The 23854-nt window shown below is 50.7% G+C and overlaps 2 protein-coding genes across 3 annotated transcripts in view; one reads left to right on the forward strand and one right to left on the reverse strand.

Annotated features, from left to right (window-relative positions):
- BLK (BLK proto-oncogene, Src family tyrosine kinase) overlaps positions 1–2699 on the reverse strand; it is a 54542-nt gene extending 51843 nt beyond the window's left edge. The window contains exon 1 of one of the 2 annotated variants that reach the window (XM_050314771.1): positions 2326–2699. The gene's annotated coding sequence lies outside the window, so the exon portion shown is untranslated. Of the gene's footprint in view, positions 1–805; positions 841–2325 lie in introns of those variants that run through there. The other variant, XM_050314773.1, reaches the window with a different exon arrangement.
- Positions 819–22859, forward strand: FAM167A (family with sequence similarity 167 member A). The gene is made up of 3 exons (XM_050314811.1): positions 819–1467; positions 9761–10284; positions 20047–22859. The coding sequence occupies exons 2-3, from the start codon at positions 9907–9909 to the stop codon at positions 20308–20310; spliced, it is 642 nt and encodes a 213-aa protein (XP_050170768.1). The 5' UTR covers positions 819–1467; positions 9761–9906; the 3' UTR covers positions 20311–22859.
- The last annotated feature ends 995 nt before the right edge of the window (positions 22860–23854 follow it).

Below are 23854 nucleotides of genomic sequence, written 5' to 3' on the forward strand. Positions count from 1 at the left end.
ATTGCATTTTCATCAGAAATGTGAAAGTGCTGCTCTTCACGCTTTGAATCTGCATTGCTGCACCCAGGGCACCCGCTCCCCATGCGCTTGGTGCTGTAAAAGCACAGCCTCTAAATTACTGGGGGGTTGGGGGTATCCTCAGCATGGCTGGCATTTGGAGGGAGGTGGGAAATCCCAGGCCTACCATGCAGAGCTCAGGAAAGGGCTATAAATCTCTCCCAGTTGCCCATGGAGGGAGGAGGGATGGTTAAAGCACAAGAAGGCTGTGAAAGGGTTTCTCTCACAAAAGCTGAGTGTGGAAATGTGGGAAGGTGCCTGGATGGATGGGGGTCGATGGCCAACACTTAATGCTTTGCACCATCAGGTTTGTAAACACCTCCAGTGGCTCTGAGCCACCACATGTGTGTGCAGTAGCTGAATGTGGAGAGGGATGTGTGGGATGATTTTGAGAGCTGTCCCCAGGCTTTGAGGGGTTAAACTTCAGCTTCTGGAGAAGGAAGGAAAGCCCTTCTGTCCCCTGCCTTTGCTCCTGGCCCCAGCTCAGCCAGCAGCCTGGGCACTGCCTCTATCAGTCCCTCCTTGAAAGCAGCTAAAATGGTTTCTAGTCCCACTGGGGCAGCTGTGGAAGCAACAGGAGCTTTCCCAGTACAAAATTCAGGCAAAGGCTGGTTTCCAAGTTGGTTTCTGACCAGGGTTGGATGGTTCCAGCGAGCTGTTACTGAGTACAGTACCCAAGGTACCACCCCAGGGCTTCCCAGAGATGCTGATGCATCCTTGCAAAACTCCCCTCCGCACATGCACTGACCCCGGGCAAGCCGTGGCATCTGGAAAACGTTATCCCGGGTGCCAGAGGACCCCAAGCTCCTCGAAGGGCTGATATCCGTGGTGTGAAATAGGAACAGCGCAGGGACACCAGCCCGGTCGGTGTCGGGAAGAGCCACAGACTCCTCTGGGAGTACATCAGCTCTCCGGGCATCTCCTGCAAGCCTTGAGGGTCCCCGCTCTCCGCTGGACCACTTCAACCCCGTTACCCACGCCCAAGGCATCGCTGCTCCTCCTCCCTCGCCTGGGTGCCGGAGGATGTTTAGGACCCAGGCTGTGCAGCTCCTCCCTTTCAGGTCTCTCCAGGGTTATTGCTGGGTGGGAGGTAGGTTCAGGGCTCGGTGGTATGAATGAAAGAGAGAGAGAGAGAGGAAATCTGGACTGAAAAGCTCAAACTGGAATAGCTCGCCTGTCTCCAGGCAACAGGCCTGACGCAACCGCTGGAAAAAAAAAAAGTCCCTTAAATGAAAAAAAAAAAAAAATCCAACCACAGCACACACGGATTTCTGAAGCGAGGCAGAGAGGAGGATGAGACAGACTCCTAGAGGCACTGGTGACACCGCTCTGCAAACCCCAAGTTGGAGCCCCGAGGTGGAAGGAGGGAGCCAAGATGTCCGTGCGATCCTCCCTCTGAGCCCGGCACCGGTAAGTTTGTTGCTCGTGTTGGCTTGGCCGTGGTGGGGGGACACAGCCAGCCCGGGGACACCCCCTGCCCTCGGGACGGGGGCTGTGGGAGAGATGCCCGGTGCTGGAGGAGATGCCCTGGCTCTTTGAGCTCCACGGAAAGGGGCAGCAGCAGGGACCACGTCCCTGAGGGGCGATGGAGACCCCACCGTGAAGTTCAGCGCTGGGGTCTGTCGTGCTGGCAGTGATGTGGTGGGGCTGGGGGCTTGCAATGCGTGTCCCCTCCACCCCAGCCACAATCTCCTGCCTGCCGAGATTCCCTGGAGATGGCCAGCACGGCTGCTCCCCATTGACTGGTACAGGGTGGGATTCAGTCCTTCTTTCCAACGAGATTTGTGGATTTTGTTCTTATCGGGGAGTGGTGTGGGGGCACCCACCCCCTCCAGCGGGATTTTCCTACACTGGAGGAGATGTAAGAGGGAAGAGCCTGGCCAGGTTTCGGGACGATCACCTGTTGCTCCCTCTGCCCCCTCCCTGGGATTTGCAGGAGCCCTGGGAAGGACTCGGGGGCTTGTGCAGAGCAGACATGGTGGGATGAGCGCGGTGGCCTCGCAGGGCGTAGCTACCTCGGATTTTTGAAGCAGGCGCTGTGTGCTGAGCAGAGCAGGTTTCCACCTGCTCAGGTCTGGCCCTTGCAGCTCAGGTTTACACCGAGGGGGAGAAAAAAAAAACACCAAACCACTACAAACCAGCCAGAACTACTTCAGAGCCCTTTCCAACAGCTTGGGGCTAATTGCTACAATAATAGCAGCAGCCCACACCCCTCCCAGCGCGAGCGTTTGTGCAAGCCCAGCCAAAATTCCCCGGTGTGATGCTCACCCAGGCACCCACACCATCCTCATCCTACAGCCTGGACCCTCCCCGGTCCGTGCAGGCTGGCACCTCTCCCTCCCTACGGACACCCCTCCCTGTTTTCCTGTGATGCTCCCCGCGTTATTCCGTAGTGCTGCACCCTTCGGAGCTTTCCTGCATCGGGGTCCTCAGTGGAGGGAGGGTGAAACGGGTGGAAAGCAAGTTCCTTGCTTCCAGCGAGGAGCCGTGTCCAGCTGATTCCTTTGGCTTTGTCTGCTCGTCCCCTGTATCCGAGGAATTCCCTCTTTCCAGCGGGAACAAGCCTGTTTTGGCTGCTGTGGGTTTCCTCCGTGCCAGCCATCATTTCAGCATACGGGAGCTGTTGCTGCTGTTCGCATCTCAGGGCCCCTCTGCTTTGAAATGCCCATTACAGGTCCCTCCCATCCGTCGTGGGGGCATCTATACGACACAAAAATAAAGGAGAACGGGAGGAATCCGGCTTCCCCCGGGCTCTGTGCTTGCAACAGCCCTGGAGCCATTAGGTGTTTGCAAAATGTAGCAGAGACACCGCAGGGGAAAAAGGAAAAAAAAAACACAACAAAACAAAACCCAAAGCAATAAACAAACAAACAAAAAACCCCACAACAAAACAAAACCAAAAATAAAAATAAGCAGCCTCAGATTCCGGGAGGACAAGAGGAGGGGGGATCTGTTTGCAACCAGCTCATCTTAAATGATATTTAAATACCCAGCTCAGCACTGGGAGAAGACAGGTTAAGGACAGAGGTTGTCTGGTCATGGCTCGGGAAGCTGCCAAGGCGGGTAATTGGATGGGACAGGGGGCATGTAAAGGGGATTAGGAGGTCGCCGGGGGGCTGACCCCGCTCCCCTGATCCCGTTAACTTGGAGCCTGGGGGTCTCGGATGGGAACTGGCCCTGGGGCTTGTCTCTGCAGGGGGTGAACTCGGTGCGGGGCAGATGGAGCTCAGCAAAGCCGAAAAAAGGTTGGTGGTTTGTTTTGTTGGGTTTTTTTTGGTTTTTTTTTTTTTTTTTTGTGGTTGTTTTTGTTTTGTTTTGTTTTGTTTTTTGTTTTTTTTTTTTCACTGAAAACACACCCTTCCACGCTGCATTTAGGGGAAAAAAAATAGCTCCTTGGGCTGGTCTCCTGGGAAGAGAGCATTTCTCAGCCTGCCCTGGCTCGTTCCCAAGGAATCCCAGCCCTTTTCATTACCCTGGTCGCACGGGCACAGAGGTCCCCGCCTCTCCTCGCTGAAACGCGGCTGTGCTTGGGGTGGCAGCAGGGAAAACAAGGGAATAACTGGCTGTGCCAAGCCAGAAGTCCTTTGGGGGCGTCTCTGGGAATGGGTTAGGCATGCCACCTCCGAGATTAAATCCCCAAACCTGCAAGGACCCCGGGGCAGTGTGTGCAGAAGAAACCCTTGCCCATAATCCGTGGTTCCCTTTGCCTCAACAGTTTTCATCAGAAGATGACGAGGGTGGACGTGGTGACTTCACCAGAAGCTTGTAAACTTGCCTTTGATGTTCTGCTTAATCCCATTCCTCCTAAGAGGAATCATACATGGTTTGGGATGATGGGTTGAGAGCATTGACCCCGTCCAGCTTCCCAGTCTGCAAATACTTCCCACTCGCTGGAAGACTGGTTTGCTGGAATGCCAAATATTTCTTCGTGCAGGATTTCCACACAGCTCCTGCCCGATGGAGGGGTGTTGAGCTGGTCTGAAAATGGAGCTGCAGGGGGTCCATCTGAAGCAGGCATCAATCTCAGTGCTGCTTCCTCGCAAGGAGCCTGCTGGATTTTGTGCGGGGGACCCAGGAGGGATGGGATGTAGTCAGGCAGGAAGGTACAGATGTGTTTATTGAAACAGGTTCTGACTCTACTAGTGATGCTGGAAATCAGCCAGGGAGAGATGCCTTAGGGCAGGGAGTGCAAACTGGTCCCCTCTGATCTCAGAGAATCACAGAATGGTTTGGGTTGGAAGGGACTTTAAAGCTCATCTTGTTCCAATCCCCATGGGCAGGGACACCCAGGTTGCTCCAAGCCCTGTCCAGCCTGGCTTTGGACACTTCTAGGGATGGGGCAACCATCTCTGAGCTCTTTTCTCACTCCTCTTGCCAGGCTGATGGGTTTTCTGCAGCACTCCCTGCTCTCCCCTCATCCCTTCCTTGCAGTATTTAGGGGCCTTTCTGGAGGCCATTTGGGCAGAAGGATGTTCTGGGGCAAACCCTCATCCTGCTCCAGGTCATACATGAATGGAAAGCCCCACTTTTTCCCTCTTTCCGCATGTATCTGTGAATGCCATGTCCATATCCAAAGGGCTGAAGCAGCATCCAAACTGTCTGGAGGGTCTTCCAGGAGGTTGTTCCTGGCAGTAGGCAAACAGCAACATCCAGGTGTATCCAGGATCCCTGGGTACTGGATCAGGTGGGCGCTTTACCCTTATCTGAGCCCCCTGATGGGGGATCAATCTGGGCACAGAATCTTGGTCTCCTAACTGGGCTTTTGTCCTGTGTTAGGCTGGAAGTCAGGTCTGTGGGGGTGTGTGAAGGGACACAGCCAGCGTGGGCAGCCCAGCAAGGAGGCCTTGAAGGCAGAGTCACCAGACACTCCATGCTTGTGATGTCCAGCTTGGTCACACCAGTGCCATCACTTGCCCATGGAGGAAGGGACAAGCTCACAGCCCACATAAATGCATCCAGGAGGTCTCCATGGGCACTGTGTCCAGTGGCACTCACTGGGGTCTTTGCCGTGGTTCCTCCAGCCTTGTAGGAGCAAAGCCTCTTCCATCCTGTCCTGACCATCCTGAGCAGGCAGGGAACATCTGATCCTGACAGCTCCAATTTCAGCCCTGGAGTGTGTCCTGGCTTCAGAATCAGGCAGATCTTCATGCTGCTGGATTCTTTGCAGGGAGGAAATCTGAAGGTCACTTTGGGACAGCTGAGAAAGGCATTTGGGAACCAGATCAGTTTCCTGCAGGAGCAGATTTTGGGTGCTACAGGAAGGGGTTGGGATGGCTGGGGGAGCAACTTGCTGTGCATCTTTGTGGGACCCTTGTGCAGAGCAGCAGGATGGAGCTGTGCTGGTAGAGGGCTGTGGGGGAAGGGAGGACCCCAGGGTGAGGAAAATCCCAGCTGACCAAAGCTCACACACAGCACAGCAGCTCCTTTCTTGAGTGAGGCCATTCTGGCATGGAGAAAGGAATGACTGATGTGCAGCCTCCCTGAAAGGGAATCACCAGCTCCAGGGAGCTGCAGTGTTGACTGAGATGGGTCTGTCCTTCCCTCACCTGATTCCTGAGGTCTCTGTGTCTCCACTGCCCTGAGGGTGCTCAGGAGCCTCCATCCACCACCGGGAGCAGCTGGAGTCCTGCCTTACTCCATTGCTATGGTAACCCCCTCTCCATTGCTATGGCATCCCCTCCTCTCTGCCCTGCTTCCAACCTGCTGCAGACATCCAGGGGGGTCAGAGATCTCCAGGGGAGTCAGCCATGCCCACCCCACGCCTGCCTTGTTGCTGTGCCAAGAAGGGAAGCAAATACAGCTGTCCCTGTTTGGGGACAACACAACCAGGCACTGTCCCCCACCTCTCGCTCCAGCTTGGTATTCCTTCACCCCACTGTTTCAGGCTCAGGGTCCTCTTCAAAACCACTGGGGCCTGCAGAGCTCACTGGTGATGTTGGCAGGAAGGACTTACTCCAGGGGTTTCCTTTTTAGGATCTAGGCAGGGTCTTCATGGCCCACCTGTGCAAACTTTGGGAGTAAATGCCTGCAAATGACCGGGGGAACCACATCCCAAGCTCCATGGATCACAGAGGATGTCCCTGTGCCAATTGGAGTGCGGGTATGGTCACCCAGATGAGGCCTGAAGACACCAGGAGTGAATTCTGTACATCTCTGGGAATCCTCAGAGCTTTTCTCCTGAAGCCCAGTTACACGACCTGACTACTCAGTGAGAGGGAAACTGAGGCATGAAGGGGCTGAAGTGCTTGTTGAAGGTCATTAACAGGCTGAACCATCACCTCTGCCCCATGTCAGAAGTGTCATGCATGGGCTGTGAGGGAAAAAGGGCTTCTCACAGCTGGGGCTTTGTCTTATTTTTGTCTTCCCAGACACTGGATGAGCAGCACTGCTTTAACACAGACTCCTGTAATCACTGCTATCCCTCTGCAATAAAAAGTGGTGTTGCATTAAGCTGCAGTCCACCAGGAATAGTGAAGGGAGAATAGTTTGCTCCCCACACCTTGGCTGATTGTTTGATTTATTCTGCTTTTCCCCCTCCTGTTTTCATCCTGAGTGCTTTTCCCTTCCTTTTTTTCCTTTCTTCTCCTGGACCTCGTGGCTCCCTGGTGTGTGACCTTCCAGAGCACCGTGTGCCCTCATTTTCCAGCCCTGAATTTCACAGGCTGTGCCTGTGCCCAGCACACACCAACCAGTGCTGCCTCCTGAATGCCTGATGTCCAAATCTGACCAGGGCACAGAGGGTTGATGGGGAAGGTATAGACATATAAAACTTCCAGTTTATCAGGCCTGTTCTTTCTCCATCCTGGACGTGGGTTTCTGCTGATGTCTTTGCATTGCTGGTTGGGGTAGATCAGTTGACTTCTCTGATAGAAATCTATCCCAAGAAAGAAATTAAAGGGATTTTTTTGTGTTGTCTCAGTGAACTGATGTGTCCTGTGCTTTCAGGATTCACACAAGGGAAGGGGGGAACCCCTGAGCAGAGTCCTAGTGAGGTGGGAGCAAACCCTCACCCCATTTTAACTGAGCTCCTGTTACCCCTGATTAGGTATGGCACAAACACCCCGTGGCAAGTGTGATAATGAGACAAACCAAGGGTTAATCACTTCAATTCCCTCACACAGGCCAGCCCAGGGGGAAACAGAGCCTGGGGCAGGAGACTGGAAGTATGTGGATTGGAGCCAAAGGCAGGCTTGTTCCTGGGAATTCGGTAGCTCTCCGGCAGCAAAGGGTTTGTGTTACAGCCTCACACTGCAAGGCATTTTTCACACAATTACCACTTTCAGATCTCTTTTTCCACAGCAGGTCTTTGATCCAAGTCCAAGATATTGATGGGAAATTAGAGGTGGGTCCTTTCTGTCGCTTCTGAGTTTGGACAGGCAGGGGAACAGAGCTGCCTGTTTAGTGGGGGGTCCCCACAGAGCGAAGGAGACGTTTCGTGTTACACCGGAGAGAAAGTGCTTTTAGAGTAGAAAATCCAAACTTCCTCCAAAGCTGCTGGGAGGTGTGGTGACAGGGAGGGGGAGATGCCAGCAGGGTGGTGACAAAGGGGATGCTCCAAGCTGCTGTCCTGTTTTCATGGTTCAATGCTCTGACTGTTAACTGAGCTGTGCCCAGGGCTCAAACACCAAGGGCCTTTTCCGCCCTGGAGATTCCACACATGCTGAAAACACAGGACAAAAGAGTTTGTGGAGGCTCTGCTTTGCAGCTGTGGCATTCAGAAAACTCAGCTTCATGATACAAATGTTATGTTTGCTGGGGATTAGCAAATCCAGTAGCCCAGTAGCGTGGAACTGCACCAGACTGTTGGGCTGCTGGTTTTGGCCACCCTTATCAATCTCCACCTCAGTGGACAGGGAAAAAAAGCTCAGAAGTGAGATCTTTAAAGTCATTAAGTGTTTTTCTTTATTGATTTTGGTAGGATGGAGAAGGAGTCAAGGTAAATTCATCGACATGCTCTCAGCCCTGCAGAGCAGCTGGTGCAGGACCTGCCTCTCCAACAGGGCAGCTCACTGTTTTCCCCTCCTTAGAATCTATTTTTCAATGGAAAAAGGAAAAAATTGTTGCCATTCCAGGCATGAGGGCTGTTGGCTTCAACCTGACAGAGTGTCTGTGTGTGCTCCTGCTCACCGTAAAACTCTCATTAGCATAAATAGGAGCAGGAATGAGACCACAACATGACTAATTCTCCACCCCCAGACTGTCTGTGTGTATATTATCAACTCCTCGTTCGGCTCATGTGCCTCCACACAATTGTGGGATAAATCTTACTCTCTGTCGGTGTGTTTTTTTTTTTTTTTCTTTTTTTAAATTGAATCTCCTTACTGAAGAGATTGGAGAGGTGTAATTATGGTCTGGCTTTTCAGAGTTACACATGTCATCGTGGAAATAGCAGTGGAAAGAACGGCTGAGTAACTCTAGAAAGCTGCCTGTATCCTGGTTTTCCTGGGCATCTGACCAGGCAGGCAAAAAAAGTGTTTTGTTTTGTGTTTGAGGTGTAAAGGAGAGCTCTGGATCTATTCCTAGCTCAGCTTTAGATGAGCATACGACCTTGAGAAAGTCCCTTATCTGCTCCTGCTGGCAAATGAAGGCGGAAGCTGCCTGAGCTTAACTCCTGCAGAATTGTTAAGTCCTGTGTCCCTCCAGGTCCCTCCAGGTAGACTGGCTTTAGGCACAGCTTCCCTGAGTCCATACATGAGGAGGAAAAGTGGAGAGGAAGCTCCTGGCTCCTCTGTACCAGTCCTCCACTGGGATGTTTTCAAGGGACCACTCCTAGTAGGCACATTGGGCACAGCCACTGATGGAAACCACAAGTCTGAATCTCCCTGAGCTCTGGCACTCCAGTTACTCCCACTCCTGGCTTGGATAATGCTCCTCATTGGAGTCTGCAGGTCAGGAGGGAGATGAATCCTATGGCTGCAGACTGGCATCTTTAACAAACCCAGACCTAAACATAAACCTGTAAAACTGAGGGTGGAAAAAAGAATAAGTCCCTTTTGCCAGTTCTCCTTTTGACTAAAATCCTCTGGAGAGGCATTTGGGTTCACAAAATCCTGGAGTTGTTTGGGTTTGGAAGGGACCTTAAAGACCATCCCATTCCACTCCCCTGCCATGGGCAGGGATACCTTCCACTATCCCAGGTTACTCCAAGCTCCATCCAACCTGCCCTGGAATTCTTTGAGGGATGGGGTAGACGCAACTTCTCTGGGCAACCTGTGTCAGTGCCTCACCACCCTCACAGGGAATAATTTCTTCCTAATATCTAATCTAAACTTCCCCTCTTTCAGATTGTCACATTTTGCCTGGACCTGTTTGCCCAAGGGGGAATGTTTGCCAGCCAGAAAATCAGCAAAACACTGTGCACAGACACCCCAACTTCCAGTGCTCTCTCCAGGGGACGTTGGGTTGTGTGATACAGACCCAGAGGGGTCTGGGAACATGCCCTGGCCCCACTGGCAACCCTTTCATGGTCCCTTGAGTTAATACTGGAGATGTAGGTAACCAGAGCTTTGCTAAAAGCCAGAGCCTGTCTGTTCCTACCCCAAAAGCAGCCAGATAGCTGAGGTGAGGTAACACTCCCCAGCAGCACCTTGGCACGGTGCCTCTCCCAAAACCCTCACTCCCTCCGCTACAGCAAGAGCTGCCTCACTTTCCTCACTCCCTTTTCCTTCTCAAACTGGAAACCAATCCTCTGTTTTTCTTCCAGGTGTTCATCCAAGGTTGGTGTGGTCCTTGAGCAGGAGGAGGAGCTGTGTTTGGCGCCCTGTGACACCTGCTCAAACCTTGAGCATTTCCCATCCCCATCCCCGGTCCTTTCCAGCCCACCCATATGCCTTCTGACTCCCAGAGAGGATGTCTGTACCCAAAATCCAAATAGAGGAGGCTCTGGACAGCAAGGATGCTGGCCCTGGAGGTGTCCCTCCTCCTGATGACCACCTGAGGACCCTCAAGGCATTGACAGAGAAGCTGAGGCTGGAGACCAGGCGCCCTTCCTACTTGGAGTGGAAGGCAAAGCTGGAGGAGCAGGCATGGAAGAGCCCCCAGCCAGCAGGAGAGGGGGAGGAGGAGGGAACTGAGGCCAAAAAGACCACGGGGGAGACTGTCCCCTTGAGGAAGGTGCAGCTGCATCTCAACGGGAACCCTGCCCAGGACAAGGGGACTCTTTCCTCAGGGAGAATAGGCGGCTTTGAGAGCATCGACGAAGCTTTGACGTGGCTCAGGAAGGAACTGGTAAGTGATTTCCTGTTCCCTGTTAGACAGGACACTTTTTTTCAAGAGGGGAAAAACATAGAAGAATGAGGAAGTTCCTTGTTCCTACCTGCCTTCAGCCCCAGGTAAAAAGGCAACAGTCAGTCATTGAATTTTCTATGTCCAACTCTTCCAGGCTAATCATCCCTTGTCTTTTGCTTCATTAGAAGCACATTTTGGGCATTCTCCCATCCCAACCTCAGCCCCTGTTTATTTCTGATACTTATGAACCAGTGGCTTCACAGAGAGAAAGACAAGACAAAAATACTTTGTCTTGTCCAGGAACCTGTGCTAGGAAAATTCACAGAGCCGGGACATGGGGGCTGGAATTCATCTTTTATATCACGTTGCTCTCGTGGTCTTTGGCACAAATTTATCCTGGGCCAACTAGTGCTGACTCAGGCAGTTCCCAACCCAGCTCAGGAGTCAGCACAGCCTAGGAGTAACTCCCAGGAGGAAGCATGGATGCACCAAGCCTGCCAGAGTTCAAGAAGCATTTGGACAATGCTCTCAGGCACATGATGTGATTTTGGGGTTGTCCTGTGCAGGGCCAGGAGCTGGACTCAATGATCCCTGTGGGTCCCTTCCAACTCAGGATATTCCATGATCCTGTCCTTTTCTGGAGGGCACAGGAGCTCAGTAAGATGGACGTGGCCCTATCAGAGCAGCTGCTTTTAGGCCTGGAGAAGGAGTCCCAACCCTCTTTGCAAGTATAGGAATGACCAGACACCAAGAACACACTTCTCAGTGATCTTTCCCTTCTCACTGGCACGAAAAATCTTTCTTATTTGGCCCAAATTACTGGAAGTGACTCATGACACGTGGCTTTGTTTCTGTTGCCTGGTTGGAATTTTGCCTGAGAGTCTCAGCAGGAATATTTGCAACAGGGGCTGGGACATAACTTGTGGTCAGCACTTGTGAAAATGTTCACTTTGCCTTTGAAAAGCACTGAAAGTCTTTGGGAAAAACTCCTGACAACAATGAATGACAGTTTAAAAAATTTCTCTGCAACTTTTGCTTCAGGTTATATTTATTTGTCAGCTTTCTGTTGCATTCTCCCAGCTGGATTGATGTCCAGAGGGGTTATTTACAGAGGTGGTTCTGTCACAGTTTGGTGGTTGAGTTGTTTCTCAGGGTTGTGGCTTTCAGAAGGTGAGTGATGTGCTTTCAGGACCCCAGGGCTGTTAGGAAGAGCTTTGAGATGATCTCCTACAACCACTCAGTGCTCTGGAGAACCTCAGGTCCAGAGACCTGAATCTGGGTCTGTGCTTGCATCCCTTGCATCCCACCTCAAATGCACAGTGCACTTTATGTAAACCCCAAATCTTATGATGCCTAAAAAGAGTAAGAAGCAGATTTTCCTTCTCAGAGCCCTGATTATAAAAGATTTGGGGTTTTCTTCCAATTTCTGCCCATCTTGGAAGTATAAATTGTCTCAGAGCCTGACTCTACCCTTTAGACTGGGGTGTGGTATCTAAACCACCATCTGTCGAAAACTGAAAGTTTAAATTAAAGAAGAAAAAAAGGACAAAGCAAACCCTAATTGTTCCTCACTTTCCATTTTCCTGCCACTTAATTATACTGGTCTTTGCTGGATCTGGACATGACTCATGTAATTTAGAACAATTTCCCCAAAAGAGAGAGCAGGGATTTGCCTGACCACACACTGGAATAGCTGTGTTGGAGGCACTGTTGTGGGTAAGAACTGCCAGCCAGCAGTGAGAGCACAGCCAGCCCATCACATCCCAGGGTGCTGGAATGAAAAGATGAATTTCACATTACATTTCAAGGGTGAAATCCAGCTTATTTTCAAATAAAAGAACAAGCTTCCACACATCCCAAGACAGATGGGATTTTTTTTTTGTTTATTCCCATGTTGGGATAGTAAAGTAATCAGGAAGGTTTCATAGCAGGAACCCAACCATGTCCTGGGCTCATCCCACAGTGTGGGCAGCAGGGGAGGGGGGGATTCTGCCCCTCTGCCCCCTCAGGTGAGACCCCACCTGCAGAGCTGCCTCCAGCCCTGGAGAACAACAGCACAAGGATGTGGAGCTGCTGGAGAGAGTCCAGAGGAGGTACCAAGATGACCAGAGGGATGGAGCAGCTCAGCTATGAGGAAAGGCCCAGAGAATTGGGATTGTTCAGACTGGAGAAGAGAAGGATTCAGGGAGACCTAAATGCAGCTTTCCAGTTCTGGAATGGAGCCCACAAGAAGGATGGAGAGAGACTATTTCTGAGGTCCTGGAGTGACAGGACAAGGGGGAATGGCTTCAAACTGAAAAAGAGCAGTTAAATTGTGTATTGGATAGAAATTCTTCCCTGTGAGGGTGGGGAGGCCCTGGCACAGGTTGCCCAGAGAAGCTGTGGCTGCCCCATCCCTGGAGGTGTTCATGGCCAGGTTGGAGCAACCTGGGATAGTGGAAGGTGTCCCTGCCCATGGCAGGGGGTGGAACAAGATGATCTTTAAGGTCCCTTCCAAGCCTAATCATTCCATGATTCTATGATTCTCTGACATAGTTATCTCTGTGTTTACATATTTCTCTAAATCAGAAGCCAAGACTAGACAGTCCTTCTGCTTGGGGCTGCCAGGAAGATCATCAGCACCCCACACCTTGGGTAAGGTCACCCTAAAGGAGCAGTTAATTCTTCTGGTGATTTAACACACGAGAACATAGTCCTGGGGGCACCACACAACCCAGCCTTGCTTCCAGCAAGCATTGAGTATCTCAGGCATCTTTCTGAAGATGATCCAAAGATGACCCAGTAGTCATATTTGAGGTGAAATTTGCCTCTGCCTCAGGGTGAATTCTCCCCTACTCTGAACAGTCCTTCATGAGAAATCAATTTAGGTTCTGCAGGATTCACCCATCCAATGAAAGGGCAAAAACTGGTGAATGTGGAGGTTCTTCCTACCCCAGAAAGAAGTGCAGCAGCCTGTGGCTTTCCTGAAGGAAATGCAATGGTGGAGGGCGTGCAGCCCCATCACCCACAACCCTCAACACAGCTACAGCCTGTTCAGACTGGGTTATTTCAGCAGCATTGCCCCAGCATGGTTTTGGCTTGTGCCAGGGAGCATCCTGCCAAGCAGCTTGAGCTTCAGGAGTCTGCACATGATGGAGGCTGTTCCCTACAGGCAATTGGTAGGGGACCACCCAGTTCTGGATTTAACTCCATCCCAGCCAAAAGCAGTAGAGGCAGGAAAGTGATTTTAGTAGTATATGTATGCCCAAACTTGCCCTTGGCCACTGTTCTACAGAAAGGGCCATGACAGGGGTGAGTTGCCTGGTGAATTGATAGCCCAGGAGTCCCCAGCTTTAAAATAAGTATTATCTGTTAAATCTGAAGCACCAGAATCACAGAATCATTGAGGCTGGGAAACCCCTCTAAGATCATCCAGTCCAACCATTCCCCCAGCACTGCCAAGGCCACCACTGAGCCATGTCCCCAAGTGCCACATCCACATGGCTTTTAAATACCTCCAGGGATGGGAACTCCACCTCTCCTGGGCAGCTGTGTCAGAGCTGGACAACCCTTCTGGTGAAGAAATTTTTCCTAATGCCCGATCTAAACCTCCCCTGGCACAGCTTGAGGCCATTTCCTCGTGCCCTATCTCTTGTTACTCCCAGTCCACACAAAAGGCATCATCTAACACTGGAAGAGGAATTTGCCTCTGTGCTTCCAGGGTCTGCTCTGGTTTGGCTTCAACCACGTTCAGGCATTCGGAAGTGAAGCAAAGGACAAACCCAAGGTCTTACTGTCCACCTGCTTTTCGTGGTGTTTCACCTCACATGGCCCCATCCCAGGCCCTGATCCTGCATGTCAGGCCCTGGCCCAGGTTTGTAGGACAGGCATATGCCCACGGAGCCCCAGCCAGCCACGTCAGCTGGGACCTGCTGAGAATCCTTCTCCAGGAAGCTGATTTATCCAGACATGCAAACTGCTCTTGTTGTTGTGCTGAGAGGCTCTGTGGAGGTGTAGGAGCAAATTGCAGCTCTCAGCGTGTGCTGAACAGCCCCAGGGCTGCAGCACTTCCCTCCCCAGCTCCTCCTGCCTTGTTGGTTTTTTTTTTGCCCTTGTGTTTGCCTTTGCACTGTCAAGTGTGGCTGTTCTTCGTCAGTGCTGAGAGCAAAGCCATCACCAGCTGGGAAATGGTGACAGACTCGGGGACCTGAGGGGTCAGGTTGTACTTCCCTCTTTGAAATTTGTCAGGTTTTTCAAGTCATAAAATTAAGCACTCGAAAGCCTTTTCCTCTTAAATATGGCTAAAGAACAAACCTGTGAACAGGAACATCTTAGAACAGTTCTAACTTTGTCCCAGCAGGAAAATGAGTTTCCTGTCTCAAATTCACCAGTTTGGCACTGAAATCTGAGGTGTGTGAGACAGAATGCTGGAAAGACTCAAAAAGGGACACAAATATCTGATGGTCTTGCTGGAAAATCAGTTGGCCAATTATTATTAAATCACTTCTGGCCTTAAGCTGAAGGAGGGCAGGGTTAGATGGGATGTTGGGAAGGAATTCTTGGCTGTGAGGGTGGGGAGGCCCTGGCACAGGTTGCCCAGAGAAGCTGTGGCTGCCCCTGAATCCCTGGAAGTGTTCAAGGCCAGGCTGGACAGGGCTTGGAGCAACCTGGGATAGTAAAAGGTGTCCCTGCCCATGGCAGGGGGTTGGAATGAGATGGTCTTTAAGGTCCCTTTTCCAACCCAAACCCTTCTCTGATTCTGTGACCTCTATTGTTAAATTGCTAAAACCAGGAAAGAATTTGGGAGTTATCCTGGAACAGGACCATCCCCAAGGGGTAACTTGGGCCCAGCCACCCTGTTTGGGAGACAGAGTGGGTTTTATGGGGTGGCTGGGATTTATGTTCACAGCAGAGATGTGACTACAGCTCTGGGAAATCCTGTGAAATTCTCCTGTGTAAGCTCACATGTAACCCCAGTGAGATGTCCCTCTCAGATGCTGAACTTCCGGGCTTTTCCCCTGGCAGTGGGGAAATTCCCAGCGCTGAATGCATTTGAACACCCCTTAATTTAACAAAATCCAGAGGTAATTACCTCCCTCAGGAAAAGTATTATGAAGATTAATTCTGAGGGAGCCAACACAGAGTAAACAACACTGAAGAAGAGTGAGATTTGGGACCCATGACAGGCTCTGCATGTGCCAGTTGGCAAAGGTCTCCCAGGCTTTGGTGGTGTGTGACTCCCAGGCACTGCAGGAGGAGCTGGGATACCTCCCTTGAGGCTGTGGGTTGCACCACAAGGGCGTGAGCACCTAAAATTAGCCACGACAGGATGGCAGCTGAGCACCTTTGAAGAAGCCTCAGACCAAAACACAGACAATCTGGACTTCTCAGAAGTGTTTGGCAAGGATCTAATAACCACCCTGTGCTTCTCTGTGCCTGAATCCAAGAGGCTGCTCCCAGGAAAGCACCAATTTGGATTTCAGTTTCTTTTGATCCTTTGGAAGTGAAAAGGGCTGGACCCACGGTCTCCACAGACCATCACCCTGAGCTTCATGGACCACAGGCTGGGGCTGCATCCATGGGACTGTTCTCTTTTGGGAAGAGGTCCCAAGGAGCTTCCCATCTCAAGGCCACGAGGTGCTCCCTTGCTGAAACACCCCCCATAGCAAGGCAGGGAGAAAATAGGAAGATTGTTGGTCTTCCTTTCTGTAACCCTATGGGTAAAGGCAAAGTTGAAGGCAGCTCCTCGTAGCTATTTGGGCTGAGCCCCACCTAGACTGGGAAACAGGCAAGGATGCATCCAAAGCTTTGTCTCCCTCCCCCACATTAAACAGCCCTGGGAGATTCTGAGGGTCAATCCAAACAGAAAACCCCTCCTGGGTTCATCAGATCCTGAGCTCCAGCTTTGCATTTCAGTCTGGCAGTTGTTTCTGTGCCAACTCAGGACCTGAGTTTGGTTCCCTCTCCCACCTGAGGAAGTTCAAACCAGCACCCTGTCCATCCCACCAGCAGCTGGAGCTGGGCCTGCAGAAAGAGGCACAATGTGTTAAGAAGCTGTTTTATGCGAGCAAGACAAACCTAAGGCTGTTCCTGCCCTTGGCATGAGAGACTGGAAGGAAGCAGAACGTCTGGCTTCTGCTGGATGCTCCCCACGGGCTTCTCCCTGTGCAGAGTGTGTGGGGTCTGTGTTGTGGATGAGCTGGTGTTTTGAGTCCCCACGTGGTGAGTGGCCCTGTGGCCGAACTGTGTAAACCAAAAGCCCACGGTTTCCCGTGATGTGGCCCCTGTAATCCCATTATTCGTTTCCAGGAAGCTTTGTGGAGCTCTGCTGACCTGACACTGCTCCTTTTTTTTTTCATAATTCCTGGTGATTGTTTGGTCCTCAGCATGGGATGGACGGAATGATTTTAGTGTTTGTGCAGGGCCTCTGGGAAAGGGAAGGGGAATGAGGATTTCTGAGTTCTGGATGAAATTCTGGGTGGGTTTGAACAAAGCAGGACTTAATGGGACAACTCCATGGATGCAGGACAGGATATTTGCATCTCAAGCATCTCAAGCCCCAGTGATGAGTGGGAAGAGAGAAACCACGTCCCCAAGTGCCACATCTACATGTCTGCAGTCAACCACTGCCAGGCTTTGTTACTCATCTTTATTTTCTGGAAGGCTTTGTCTTCCAGCTTACATGAAATCAAGACAAGCTCCTCAGGAGGCAGGGAAAGCAAGAACTGGACAGAAAGTGTAAAGCTGGTTTGCAAGGGAAAACAGCAACTCCAGCTTACAACTCTCTCCACAACGGCCTCAGTAATTCTCTTTTAAAACCCTTTATTTTTTTTTTTTTTGGCAGTAGTGGCTTTTTTAATTCCACGTTCTTCAAAGCATTCAGTGAAAGCATTTGTTGACATTTCTTATGTAACTTGATAAACCAACAAGAAAGGGTGACCTGGGCTCAGTTCAATAACAGTCACGATCGCTTTCCTGATAAAACCTCAAGTCACAGCATTTGTTGTCATAGAGGGAAAAATATCAACAAAATTATCCTTTCTTTCATTGTAAGTCAGGTGGGAGGAGAAAAACCTGCTGAGTAGCATTGCTCTGCTGGGGGCACAGGCTACGAGGTCTGTGAGGAAATAGTGGGGTTTTTTGAAGAAGGTGAATGGTCACAACCCTGCCAATAATTTCAGAGAGATTTACTGAGAAAGAGAGAGGGATTCACGCAGAGGTTGGTACAAAGGTGACTCCAGTCAGCTGAGTTGGAGTCCAATTACTGACTGGGAGCATCAGGCAAGGTCCTCTGGGATGTCTCTGTAGTGTGAGATAGAGAATCACAGAATGGTTTGGGTTTGAAGGGATTTAGATTATGTACCAGGATGAAATTCTCCCCTGTGAGGCTGGTGAGGCCCTGGCTCAGATTGCCCAGAGAAGCTGTGGCTGCCCCATCCCTGGAAGTGTTCCAGGCCACGTTGAACAGGGCTTGGAGCAACCTGGGTTAGTGGAAGGTGTCCCTGCCCATGGCAGGGGGGGTGGAAGGAGATGATCTTTAAGCTCCTTTCCAATCCAAACCATTCTAGGACTGCCTGGAGGAGGAGGGATTATGACACCAACTAAGGTAACCCTGAGGCTGCTTTGATTCCCACCCTTCTTGCAGTAGCCCAGGCATCAGGCACAGAAAAGTCTCATGTAGAAATATCAGGGCTACCTGTGGAGTCTCTTGAGGGGAATTTTCCCTCCTCCCTTCACTTCTCCATCTTCATGCATAAGCCACCAGACCCGGAATAATTTATTCCCTACCCCTAGAGCTACATCTGTACCCATAAATTAAACAGCTCATTTTTAGGCCTGGAGGCAAACTGGGATGCTCTGACTACATCCATGCTGTTAAAATCCAGAAAAGGGGAATGTATCCCGGATCATAGAAACATAGAATCATAAAATGGGCAGGGAGACCTTCCAATATCTCAGGTTGCTCCAAGCCCTGTCCAACCTGGTCCTGGACACTTCCAGGGATGGAGCAACCACAGCTTCTCTGGGCAACCTGTACCAGGGCCTCATCACCCTCACAGGGAAGAACTTCTTCCTAAATGCCTGATGAGGATGAATCCTACCAAAGAGGGAGGTAAAGGATGGATCTGGGGTCAGGGCAGCTCCACGGTGCAGTTCCAGGTGAGCTCACGGCATCTCCTTGTGCACTGAGAAAGCAGTGAGGAAAGGATTTACCCAGGGAGCTACTGGGAGGTTAAGAAACCCAAACAAAACAAAATCAGGAGTCTTGTTACCAATGAGATCCTTCCAGTGCCGGTTTGTATCCTTTGGTGTCTCCCATCACCTTCCTTTTCTTTGCAACTTTTGTGGTTTGTTGCTTTTCTGTGAGGAGGGAAGTGGGATGAGAAGTGGGGATTGTCTTCCCTTCATCTCTGTTCCAGTTCTGCCTGCTTCTGCTCCCCTGACAAAGGTTGATCCTTGCACCAAGTGTTCACCTCCTTCCTTCACCACCCACAGCATCCTGTGACAACAAATCTTCTGCTTAATTATAGTGGGGTTGTTTGTTTGTTTGTTTGTTTGTTTGGGTTTTTGTTTGGTTGGTTTTGTTTGGTTTTTTTTGTTTGTTTTTGTTTGTTTTATAAAAAAAACTCTTTTCTTTCGTCACTTCTGAATCTTCCACCTTGCAGAGTTAAGTGCCAGGGGAGAAAAAATGTCTCCAAAACACTCAGATCATTAGCCCAGGGGCAGTTGTTCTCACTCCTGTGGGAAACCATGGAGGTCCCGTCCTGAGAAACACTTCAAATGACCAAGACAAGATAAACCAGGGGGGATGTGGTGGCCCCTGTTCCTGACTGTGGTGAACCAGCTCTGATTTCTGCAGGCTGGAAACTCAGGCTGAGTATTTGGGGATCAGTTCTTCAGTGTTCTTTTAATTGGTCCTTTCCACCTCCAACTGCTCTCTCTCACTGTGGCTGCTGCCTTATGAGCAAAATTAATTTGGGCTTTGTTTGATGTTGAGATGGAGGCTCTGAAGCCTGAGCTGAGGGATAACCAAGCTACAGCCTTGGCATGGCTTTCATTCCAGTTTCACAGAATCACAGAATGTGCTGATTGGAAGGGACCCACAAGGATCATCGAGTCCAACCTTTAGCCCTGCACAGGACCATCCCCAAGAGTCACACCATGTGCCTGAGAGTATCATTCAAATACTCCTTGAGCTCTGGCAGCCTTGGTGCTGTGACCACTGCCCTGGGGAGCCTGTTCAGTGCCCAACCACCCTCTTGGGGAAGAACCTTTTCCTGATATCCAACCTAACCCTCCCCTGACACAACTTCAGGCCATTCCCTGGGGTCCTGTCCCTGGTCCCCCCAGAGCAGAGCTAAGTGCCTTCCCCTCCTCTGCCCATCCCAAGGAAGTTGAAACTGCAGTGAGGTCTCCTCTCAGCCTCCTCTTCTCCAGCTGAACACACCAAGTGCCCTCAGTGTTGTCACATGGCTTCTCTTCAAGGTCCTTCACCATCTTTGTTACCCTCCTTTGGACACTCTAAGAGCTTAATGTCTCATATCCCTGAAAACCTGAGCAGGCAGACACTTCCTTGATTGTCAAAAACTTGGCTGTTTGACTGGGAGGCATTGCTGGCCTGGGAGATCCTCACCTGCCTCCCAGCTCCAGCATCTAGACCAGTCCCATTTCCACCGATTCCATGCAGCCTCTGACAGGGAGAGCAGCACAACGAGCGGATTTGCTGTTCCCTTTCCAACCCCCTGCTCTTGCCTCCCCAAACCCCCCCATCTTGTGTTCCAGGCAGAGATGCGCCTGCAGGACCAGCAGCTGGCCAGGCAGCTCATGAGGCTCCGTGGAGACATCAACAAGCTGAAGATCGAGCAGACGTGTCACCTGCACCAGCGCATGCTCAACGACGCCACCTTTGAGCTGGAGGAGCGGGACGAGCTCGCCGACCTCTTCTGTGACTTCCCCCTCGTCAGCTCCTTCAGCCTCTCCACGCCCCTCAAGCTCATCGGGGTCACCAAGATGAACATCAACTCCCGCCGGTTCTCGCTGTGTTGAAGTAGGGGGGCGGGGGTGGAGAAGATGAGGGAGAAAGAGAGGGGACAGGGCTCTTTCTAGGGAAAAAAAAGGCCAAAGAGGAGCAGAAGGAACAGGGGTGAACAGGGAATCCACAGCTGGTCTTGGAGTCAGGGAGCAGCAGAGCTGGGCACTTTGAGGAGACAGGACCTGCGTGGGGAAAGCCTGGAGAGCATCTGAGCCCAACACGTGCACTTAGCCTGCTCCTTGGCAAAGCCCCTTCTCCTTCTCTTCCCTCCAACAGTAACTAAGACACAGCTCAGTGTGGTTGGTCTTACTCAAAAATTTGGTTTGGTCTTACTCAAAAATCAAAGGAGGGGTCAAAGATCAGCCACAGAGCCAAATCCCTTTTCTCTTCCTTCCATCCTCCCAGGATGGATCTGTCTCTTCAGCAAATGTTCTCCAAGGATGTCTTCTTGGGTATCAACCCTCAGCCTCTGCTGGCCCAAGCACAGGGTCCATGGGTTATTTCAGGTGGGAAGCTGATTTGCAGTGGAGAGGAGCCCTCCTATCAGGAGAAGGTCTGGGGGTTAAATGGAGTGCAGCCCCAAGAAGTGGTGAGACATGTGTCTGCTGACATGCTCTGTTGAGTCCAGGGTACTTTGGACTCAATTTTGCCTGTGGTGTAGATTATGGAGTGATCATGGACACATCTCCAGCTGTCCAGAAGTCTCCTGTGTGCCCTGGAAGTCATACCCAGAGCAGGACAGGTTTCTGATCCTGTTGTCAGCAGTGACCACAAGACACTGTGTGGTTGTCCCCACAAGCAGCAAGGCAAAGGAGACAACGAGCACCCAAGACATCTCCTATCAGAGAAATCCCCCCAGTCTGAAATTCCCCCTACAGCAGCACCAGCAAATCCTGGATCCTCTGTAGCAACACACAGCCATCAGAGAAAGGACCTTCAAGAGGAGAAAAGGGACTGTTTTTGTGGGGTTTTTTTGGGTAATGAACTCAAAATGTGACTATAAAATTGAGGGGAGAAATATTGCTGCTGTGAGCTTTGGGCCTGCAGCAAACACAGGGGGGTCCCCCCCTGCTCAGCAGGGTGTAAGATGGAAGCTGTATTTCCTTGCCTTTCAGTGCACACAGCTGCACACCTGCCTGTGTGTGGAACAGAGGGAAGAGACCTGTGGTGCTGCCCAGCAAGGGCAGGGACTCAAGAGGTCTTACTGTGGCAATCTTGGGACACCTGGCACCCAAGGCAGCGTGTTTAGACCTAGTGTGGGTGCCTTTAGGAGCCGGCACCGCTCCTGACCCTGTCAGAGCAATCTCTCAACCCTGTCACAGTGTCCCTGCCCACGGCAGGGTGGTTTGGAACCAGATGATCTTTATGGTCCCTTCCAACCCAAACCACACTGTTCATCACTCCAGCCCAGCTCTGCTCCCTGGGCAGGGAGCTCTTGGCTGAGCAAACCTGACTGTGCCCACCCAGCACCAGCCCGAGGCCTGGGGAGGAGCGGGAGGTGTAATCCCAGCTGAGCTGGAAGCTGTGTTGATGTGCCTGTACCTGGCTGTGTCTGTAAGCTGTGTGTGTGTGTGTAAGCCGTTGTGTGTGTGCATGTGAGCCCACAGGACGCCTCCCTCGGGAGGCTGAGGGGTGGGCTCACGCCTTTGTCCCGAAACGTGACATGATCCAGAATCCGATGAGACTCCGACGTGCCTGGGAAGATGCAACGAGGCTTCAAGGCTTGGGGTCCCACAGGGAGTTCAGGCCAATGCAGAGAAGACAAATAATTCATTTGCCTCCACGGGTCTCTGTGGGAGGGATAAATTAACACCAGGAAGGGGTTCATATCCGTGTGGGGCTGGGGGCTCTGGGGCTGAGTCCAGGCCTTTATCCCCCATAATACACAACCCTTTGGTGATGCCTCTCCATCCTCTTCAAAGCTCATTGAGTATCTTTTCTTTCTGCTAAGGAAGGAGGAATTTTAGGCACTGGAGCTTTATCTGTACCAGTCAGTTCATCAGCATCATGCCTGGGTGTTGAACCTCGTGCTGCCCAGGCAGTGAAGGTTTATTTGGGTTCTTGGCCTCTGGACAAGACAACCAGCCACAGTGCCATTTAGTTTACTAGTAAAGAAATAGCCTTATTTCCCCATGGACATCTTTGGAAAAAAAACAACAAACCAAACCAAACCACCTCGTCAAAATTCTTTGTTTGCTTTTTTAATAAAAATAAACCCATTCGTGTCCCACTTGTTGATTTTCAGAGGCATTTTCTCAGTCAAAATATAGTAACGATGGGTTTTCAGTGAAAATAATGCCTTGGAAGAGGGGCATTGGTTCTCTCTAGGGTCGAATAGAGTTGATACAGGGTGGACCTGTCTTTGGGCTCTTGTCTGGTGTCCCAATGCAGGAGTTAATACAAGCACAGTCTGAGGAAGTCATTAACACGTGGCATTAGAAATATCAGATGTCTGAGTTCCAGACATGTATTTTCTGCATTGAGGGGGATGGGGGATGGTTATAACTGCCAGCTGTTTGTTGAAATGCACAATTTTTTAATTATAAAACTCTGTCTGTATTGATTTCTGCCTCTGGTCTCTCACTGTGTTCTGTGTCTCCAGCTCCATCCTGGTGTGTTCAAGGATTACAGGTGTGGAAGGTGTTTCCAAGCAGGTTTTTGTACCCACACACGGCTCCATCAGCATTTGCTCCACTTTGCAAATGGAGGGGATGGGAGGAAGTAAAGGTGGGAGCACTTATGGCATATTTGGACAAAAATGTACATGAAAAAAGCAAAAAAAAAACCCTCACTCTTTTATGTTTTATGTTACTCAGCCACTTAGTGAAAAGTAGGTCCAGACACTTAAAAATGTATGAGGTTAGGGAGGAAAAATAAATAGAAACATGTCTGATTTTTGCTGAACTTTGTTTAAAAAAAAAAGTCATCCTCATGTATGGTCATCCTTAAGAAACATGAGTGCAGGTCACTGCACCCACCACAAAATTCCCAGAAAGGAGCCTCCATGTCTCAGCTGTCTGCAATGAGATGATTCATCCCCTCGAGTTCTGGTTCCTCTCCGTGTACAAGTGGCTCAGAGCCACATTCCCTTTCCTAAATGACCGATAACGCCTGTGGAGAAAGGCTGGTGGAAATCAAGGTTGATGATTCTGGGATACATCCTGAAAATGCCCTTTAATGTTACCAATGTGTGGACCAAAAAATCAGAGCTGTGGTACGTCCATCTGGAGCACCAGTGGTTGCTGCTCCACCAGTTTGGAGCAGGAATCTTCTGGACATTGATTCAAGGGTTGTCCACAGCAAGGAGACCCATTCCTTGCTGAAAACAAAGAGCAAGTTTGAGACTAGTCCATGGGAATAATTAATTAACTGCACTTTTATTTTAGGTGGCCAGACTGGAAAACCGTGGATTTCTCCAGGCTGAGTAGAAGATAAAACTCCAGATTCTCTTTTTCAATTTGCTCAATGCAAATTTTGGATGGAGGGGGGGGGGGAGTCAGTCCAGCATTTTAATTGGATACATTTTGCTTTTACTCAAACACCTCACTTAAAATTCTT

Source organism: Myiozetetes cayanensis, unplaced genomic scaffold (assembly GCF_022539395.1).
Source record: "Myiozetetes cayanensis isolate MyiCay16 unplaced genomic scaffold, myiCay2020 scf2-11, whole genome shotgun sequence".
NCBI classification, from domain to species: Eukaryota; Metazoa; Chordata; class Aves; order Passeriformes; family Tyrannidae; genus Myiozetetes; species Myiozetetes cayanensis.